This window comes from Chlamydomonas reinhardtii, chromosome 15 (genome assembly GCF_000002595.2).
Source record: "Chlamydomonas reinhardtii strain CC-503 cw92 mt+ chromosome 15, whole genome shotgun sequence".
In the NCBI taxonomy this organism is placed as follows: Eukaryota; Viridiplantae; Chlorophyta; class Chlorophyceae; order Chlamydomonadales; family Chlamydomonadaceae; genus Chlamydomonas; species Chlamydomonas reinhardtii.
In genome coordinates, this window is record NC_057018.1 from 718,248 (window position 1) to 725,322 (window position 7,075).

A 7,075-nucleotide genomic window follows, 5' to 3' on the forward strand; every position below is an offset into this window, starting at 1 on the left:
GTGTGTGTGTGTGTGTGTGTGTGTGTGTGTGTGTGTGTGTGTGTGTGTGTGTGCCTGTCGTGCACATGTCAGTCATGTCAAAAGCTATGAACATAAACGAAATGCGGACTGCGCACGTGTAACACTAACGACTAACCAAGAACTGCCTTTGGCGCTGCCTTCAGGCGCTGGCGGCGTTTGGCGTGGTGTCGGGCGGCGCGGCGGCGGCGGAGGCGGCGGCGGCGGAGGGGCAGGCAGACGCGCTTACCTGGCTACGACTACTGCCGGAGCAGCGGCCGCCGCCGTTGTACGACACACCAGCACACGCCGCCTCAGTTGTAGCGGTCAACGATTATGGGAAGGCGGCAAAGCGCGGCCTGTGTGCGGCGGCATTTGCAGCAGTGGCGACGTCAGAGGCGGCGATGGAGGAGGTAGCGGAGGAGGAGGAGGAGGAGGAGGAGGAGGAGGAGGAGGGGGCGGTGGCGCCTCCCCGCAGCAGTAGTAACAGTGCCCACAGCAGTAGCAGCAGTAGCGGTGGCAGTAGCAGCGGCGGCGGCGTGCTCACCGCGGCTGTAGCAGAGGCGGCGCTGGCGGCGGGACACGTGCCCGTGCTCCATCTGCTTGCAGCCTCCCTTGGCGGCGGCAGCGGTGCCGCCACCGCCGCCACCGCCGCCACCGCCGCCGCCGCCACCGCCGCCGCCGCCACCGCCACCGCCGCCGCCGCCGCCGCCGCCGCCGCCACCGCCGCCACCATCACCGCCGCCGCGTTCTCTCGGCAGGCACTCCTAGCCAACGCGACGGCGGCGGCGCCGCCGCAGCCGGCTGCAGTGATTGCGGCACACACACACGAAGGGCCGTACCATTACGGTTGGGATTACAGCTACAGCTGCTGCCACTGGAGCCAGGGTGTGGCGGCGGCGGACGCGGCGGCGGCGCGGAATGAAGGGCTGCGGTGGGCGGCGGAGAACGTGCGGTGGCTGTGGCTGCGAGGCGAGCCGCCCGCGTGGCCTTTGGGGTGCCTGAGGCCCTTGGTGTCCCGGAGGCCCTTGGGAGATGAGGGCGCCGAATGGTCGCGGCGCGGGGAACTCGAAGAGCTGCAGGCTGTAGCAGCTGCAGCCGGCGTCAGCCCCGGCATTGCGGCGAGCATGGCGGCGGCGGCGTGGCGGGTGGCGGCGGCGGCGGCGGCGCGCCGCGGTGCGGACCTGCCGCTGCTACAGCTGCTGCTGTGCCGCGCTGGCGGCGGTGTGGCCGTTGGGCTGCTGCGCGCGATTGCGGCGGGCGGCAGTGAGGAGCAGGCGGCGTGGGCGGCGGCGGAGGTGGAGGCAGGTGGCGGCGGCCGCGCGATGCGGCTTTTTCGTGCGGTGGGTGTTGGGGCTGTGGTTTGGAGGGGAGGGGAGGCGAGCCGGAGTAGGAGGAGGTGGTGGGAAAGAAGGAGGGGGAGAGCGGAGCGGGGCCGTGAGTGGAGCGCGGCCGTGAGCGGGAGCGGGGTGTCCCAAGGCATGTTCCAAGGAGGCACGTGGGGCCGTCAGGGCAGCGCGGCTGGAAACTATCCCCCCCGCTGGGGCCCTGGAGTTGGGAGGTGCTGGAAACGGGCGTTGGGTGCGTTCGTGAGCACGCGGCGCTGGCGGCGGTGGCGGCGGCGGTGGCGGAAGCGGCGGCAGCGGCGGCGGCGGCTCACAAGGCCCTGCCCCACGCACATGTCTGACTGTCTTGTCCTGTCATACAGGAATCGCACATTCATCACCCGCATGCATTGCCGCGTCTCGGCCCGACCACGGCTACCGTATCACCCGCCCCCCCCCCCACAATCAGGTGTTCACCGAAGAGGAGATCTGGATCCTCCTCACAGGCGCTGCCCGCCGCGCCGCCACCAGCGGTCCCCTGCAACGCCAGGCTTCCCCCGCTCCTGCTCCTGCTGAAAACGCCTGCGGCGGCGGCGGCGGCGGCAATTATGCCGTGCTCAACTGGATCCTGGCGAATGGCCTGGTGGAGGAGAGCCTGGCGTGCCGGATCCAATCGGATCCAGGCTGGGTGGCGGCGGCGATGGTGCGGTGGCGTGGCGGCGGCGGCCGCGGCAGCAGCAGCCGAGGCCATGGGACGGGGCGTGTGCCCAACGCGTTTGCGGCGCTGCGCTGGCAGCTGCAGCTGCAGCGGCAACAAGGAGCAGCAGTAGCAGCGGGATCAGCAGTAGTGTCGACAGCTGGGGCCGTAGCAGCGGCAGTAGCACGAGCGGGACCGGTAGCGGCATGCGCAGGGGGAGCAACCACGGCTGCAACAGCAGCCAGTGCCGGTGCCAGTGCCAGTGCCAGTGCCAGTGCCAGTGCCAGTGCCAGTGCCAGTGCCAGTGCCAGTGCCAGTGCCAGTGCCAGTGCCAGTGCCAGCCACAGGGCAGCTGCCGAGCTGGCAACAGCAGCGCCAGAGCCGGCCATGTCATACGCGGAGTTTGTGGCGGCGGTGTGGCGGCGGCGGCGCCAGATGCCCTGGCTCAGCCCGCAGCAGTTGACGTGGCTGCAGCGACAGGCGGCGGCACCGCACGCGCCAACCCACTCGGCGGTGTGTGGGCAGCTAGGGAGCGCTGACGGCGTGTGTGAGGGAGCAGAGGTGGAGGCGGAGGCGGGCAATGCGGATGTGGATGTGGGTGCGTGTCGGGGTGCGGGTGCGGCTGCGGCTGCTGGTACAGGGCTTGGTGGCGCCGCCGCGGGGTTGAGGGAGGAGGCCGAGCGGGCAGGCGCGAGTGGAGAGGCTGCGGGGCTGGGGCGCGGGGGTTGTTGCACCGTGTGCTGAAACACTGGGACTGCGGCAAGCTTGGCGAGAAGACACGCACGGATTTAACTTTATTCCAGGTGTCTCAAGGAGTTTGAACCAATGCGATCGCACACAGAACGATGGAAGCGCTCTCGGCCGGCGTGTCAGCCGGGGCTTGCATCTTCGGGGAGGGGTAAGAAGCTGCTCCCAGTGTAGGCCCAGTGGAAGCTGCATGCGGCCCCTGAAATGCGTGTCGGCGACGGAGTGCGGCGCTGAATTCCTAGAAAGCAAGCAAGAGCAGAGGGCGGTGAGAGCATAGTCCCGAGCACGATGGCTATAATGACAGAGTTAGTCGTGTAGGCAACGGCTTGACGACGTGTGCATGAAACAAACACTGGATCAGACCGCTAGAAGGAACACACGACAACTCCAAATCGGTACCACATCTTTAGGTACTGAGCTGCGCGGCGACGAGCCAATGCTGCTGGGTAAACGCACAAGCGCAGCAGCACCCGATCCCATTCAGTTGCATTAATTACCGTACACGCTGCTGTCGATGGGCTATGGCCTCCACCACACCTGCTGCACAAAACAGAGTCTTGCATGTGCATGCACACTCGCTTACACTTCTCTGAACAAAGCTCGAGGGGGCGGGGCCTCGACGGCGCGTCCGCACACCAAACGGCACGCCGCGGGCCCCCAGCCCCCAACCCGCAGCCCCCCTCCCCCTGCCGGTCGCTCTCTGCATCTGCTGATGCCGTGCAGCGCAACACACGCAACACCGACCACCCGCAATCGCAATCGAGTCAGGCAGGACGGCAGCACCACCCTACCGGTCAGTCGCCGCGGAGCCCTTCAACAAAAGCTTGTCATCCGCCATCCTCCGCGCCGGGCGGTGTCCTGTCTCTCAAGCTGCAACCCGCATCTGTATAAACCATAAACCGCAAACGCGCCTTTCAACTCTTTACTCTTGCGCACTCTGCGCGCGTTTCGCACGTCGTCGGCCACCCAATTCTGTTGTTTCAGGCCCAGTACCACCGCCCCAACGTCAAGCATACGGTACCGCAATCCTCCTTCTGTAACACCAAACCTCCACGGTCAGTGTTTATGTTGTAGCCACTTGCAATTTTCTGTTTGCTGCTAGGAAATGCAAAAGGAGTCCAAAACAAAAAAAGTCCTACCCGCTGCTGCACAAGTCACTCTCGCGGCCGCGCCAAGGCCTCTGGTGTGCCGTACCAACGGCCAACCAACACTTGCCGTAACACACCGTCACACGTGGCACAACAGCGTCACACGTGCACAACTTCCAGGCACACGCAGCCACGCACAGCCCACGACGCCATCCTGCAAAACACACACGCCACACCACACCACCAGCGAGCAGGGAAGACACACGCCACGCCCCCTCCCAAACCCCCACAGCCGCCTCAGGTCTTAGTCCATGTCCATATCCCCTGCGCCGGCCCCGCTGGCTTGCCCCGCCGACGGATCCTCCTCCTCCCCATCCGCATCTGGATCCAGCGCCAGTCCCTCCAGGTCGTCCAGCAGCTCCTCCAGCGGGATCTGTGTGCGGGTGCGTGTGGATCCAGGATCCAGGAGTGATATACGGATCCAGGCCACCTGACAAGAAAGGTTTTCTTGTCCGCATAGACACGATTTCCCCCATTCGCCCCCCAACCCGAACCCTCACGCCACGCCCCCAAAACCCAAACAAAACACACACGCCACGCCACGCCTTCCCCACCCCCACGCACCTGGGGCAAGTCCTCGTCGTCGTCGTCCTCCTCGTCCTCGCCCTCCATGAGCCCGGCCGGAACCGCCGGCGCCGCCGCCGCCGCCTGCGTCCGCGCCGCCGCCAGCTGCACCTGCACGTGTTGGTCGCGGTTGGGGTGGGTTGGGAGGGGCGGGTCTGCTTAAACGGTTGTTGAGTGGTGAGGTGCGATGTGGATGGGTGTGGCGGCGGTTGGGCGGGCCAGCCACAAACATACAAATGCGCCCACCACTGCCGTGCTTCATCCGAAACACAGTCCCCAAAGACGCAGCCTCCCCAAATCCCCCTTCTAACCCCTCTCCAAGAAGCCCACCTGCGCCAGCCCCTGCGCGTCCTTGTAGACGTCCCGCCTTCCCCCTTCCCCCTTCCCCACCCAACCCCTCAAAACACACACGCGCTCTGACACCCCCCTCCCCCAACCCAACTCCCCCCCCCGAGAAAACCCACCTGCGCCAGCCCCTGCGCATCCTTGTAGATGTTGATGCGCGCGCGCATGTCCGCATCCTCCTCAAGCTCCTGCATGAAGCGCTCGCGGTCCGCCTCCTGTGGTGGGGTGGGGGGTTACATTCATGACTCATTAAAACAGTGAAGTCGTGGGGGTGGGAGGTGGGAGGCTGGGGACAGGGCGGGGACAGGGAGGGTGCGTGCCCCAAACCCAACACTGAGCGCCAAGGCCCCCAACCCGTGCCACACAGACCACAACCACGCCGCCCTGTGGCCGCCTCCTCCACGCCCAACCGCCACAAACACACGCGTGTGTGTACTTCCCGAAACCCCCAAACCCTCCTCCCAAAACCCCTTCCTGTTCCCCGCTCCTCGCTCGCTCACCAGCGCCGCCTCGTTGCGACCGCGCTGCCCCGTGGCCGCGTCATCCACCTCCATCTCCAGCGTCTTCAGCTTCCAGGGCCGCGCTGCGCCGCCGGCGCCGCCACGCGCTGCGCGCCGCCGCCGCTTCTCGTCGTAGCTCTTGCGCACCTGCGCATCGCGGGCGGGGATGGGGGTGGGGGTGGGGCGGGGTCACATTTATGGTTAATTAAGAAGAAGCGCGAGAAGCGCGAGAAGCGAAATTGTAGCCAGGCACGTTGTAAGGCACGTTGTCAGGCACGCGGCCGCGGGGTTGGGGTTGTGGTTGGGGTTGGCGTGTCGGTGTCAGCTGGATCCAGGCTGTGCGGCGGCTGCCCGCCGACACGCGTGCCAAACCCTGGGAGCCGCCATTTCCCCCCCCCCCCGTCTCCCTACCGGGCCTCCTCACCCTCACCCGGATGATCTCCGTCGCGCCCCCGCCACTCTCACCCCCTCCCTCCGGCACGCGGCCGCCCTCCTAGCCGGCGTCCGACACGCGTGCCAAACCCTGGGACCCCAATACCCCTTCCCCAGCACCCGTTTCCCCCCGTTTCCCCATCTCTCACCAGGATAATCTCCGGCACGCGGCCTCCCGCCGACATGTGGTTGTCGTAGTCGATGCCGGTCAGCTGCGCCGTGGTCAGGTCGTAGCCCAGCACCGTGTCACCTGCGAGGTTGGAAGGTGGGGAAAGGTTTGAAGGTGTGGGGTGGAGGTGTGTTTGTTAGAGAGCACATACGCCATGCAAATTGGTGGGGCGGTGATCAGGGTTGCCACCAGCCAGCGGGGGCCGCCGGGGGGCCGTGAGGGCGCGTGATGGGGCGTGACGACGCTTCAAATGGCCCATAACACGACCCTACTACGACGACGCAAAGTAAGATGGCGCCCACGTGCGCGCCGCGATCGGGGCGTACTTCATACATGGCAGGGGTTTTTAAAAACCCGTGTATAAGCCACATAGCACATACGCCAAGAAGATTGGTGGGGCGGTGGTCAGGGTTGCCACCAGCTAGCGGGGTCCGCCGGGGGGCGTGAGGGCGCTTCAAACGGCTTACCCCTCCCCCCCAGCACCCGTTTCCCCCCGTTTCCCCATACTTGCTGTTACTACGACGACGCGAAGTAAGATGGCGCCCACGTGCGCGCGACAGCAACAGTCCTTCGCTCCCTCCCCACGCCACGCCGCGTCACCCCGCCACACAGCTACAAAGCCACACACCCTCCGCCGCAGCCCCCCACCATTCTTTGGGACTCGGGACAAACACCCGCCCCCCACCCATACACATACCGTACACACCCCGCCCCCTCCACACCCAACCCGCACCCCACCTGGGTGCAGGATGTTGCCGAGGTGCGTGCGCACGTAAAACACCGTGTCGTTTTTCCCGAAGTCCGACACCCTCGCGATCTGCGCCTCCGCCAGCTGGTACCGCCCGCTGCCGCCACCGCCGCCCGGGCCGCCGCCTTGCCCGTACCCGCCGCCGCCGCCTCCTGCCCCTCCTGCGGGGGTTGCGGAGCCGCTCTTGCTGCTGTTGCCAGCGCGGATGGGCTCGATGTCAAGCACGATGAAGGAGATGAGGGAGCGCTGCGAGGCCAGCGCCAGGCATTCGTGCCGGTAATACACCGGCGCCTGCGAGCGGGAGGAGGAGGAGCAGGGACAAGTTCCAATACAACTTCTTCCAGTGGGGAAAGAGGAGGAGCCTGGCGCCGGCCGTCATGATGGCTGAACACGGAACACTACA

The 7,075-nt window shown here is 66.4% G+C and overlaps 2 protein-coding genes across 2 annotated transcripts in view; one reads left to right on the forward strand and one right to left on the reverse strand.

The window, feature by feature from the left end:
• Nucleotides 1-3,069, forward strand: part of CHLRE_15g640651v5 (uncharacterized protein) — a 5,502-nt gene extending 2,433 nt beyond the window's left edge. The window contains exons 2-3 of the mRNA XM_043070649.1: nucleotides 165-1,340; nucleotides 1,792-3,069. Of these exons, the coding sequence (XP_042916447.1) occupies nucleotides 165-1,340; nucleotides 1,792-2,763 (2,148 nt within the window). The 3' untranslated portion in view covers nucleotides 2,764-3,069. The remainder of the gene's footprint in view (nucleotides 1-164; nucleotides 1,341-1,791) is intronic.
• A 2-nt stretch (nucleotides 3,070-3,071) lies between these two features.
• CHLRE_15g640652v5 (uncharacterized protein) overlaps nucleotides 3,072-7,075 on the reverse strand; it is a 6,186-nt gene continuing 2,182 nt past the window's right edge. Inside the window, exons 3-8 of the mRNA XM_043070650.1 lie at nucleotides 6,663-6,963; nucleotides 5,905-6,005; nucleotides 5,324-5,470; nucleotides 4,943-5,038; nucleotides 4,479-4,589; nucleotides 3,072-4,287 (exon numbers count right to left, since the gene is read on the reverse strand). Of these exons, the coding sequence (XP_042916448.1) occupies nucleotides 4,159-4,287; nucleotides 4,479-4,589; nucleotides 4,943-5,038; nucleotides 5,324-5,470; nucleotides 5,905-6,005; nucleotides 6,663-6,963 (885 nt within the window). The 3' untranslated portion in view covers nucleotides 3,072-4,158. The remainder of the gene's footprint in view (nucleotides 4,288-4,478; nucleotides 4,590-4,942; nucleotides 5,039-5,323; nucleotides 5,471-5,904; nucleotides 6,006-6,662; nucleotides 6,964-7,075) is intronic.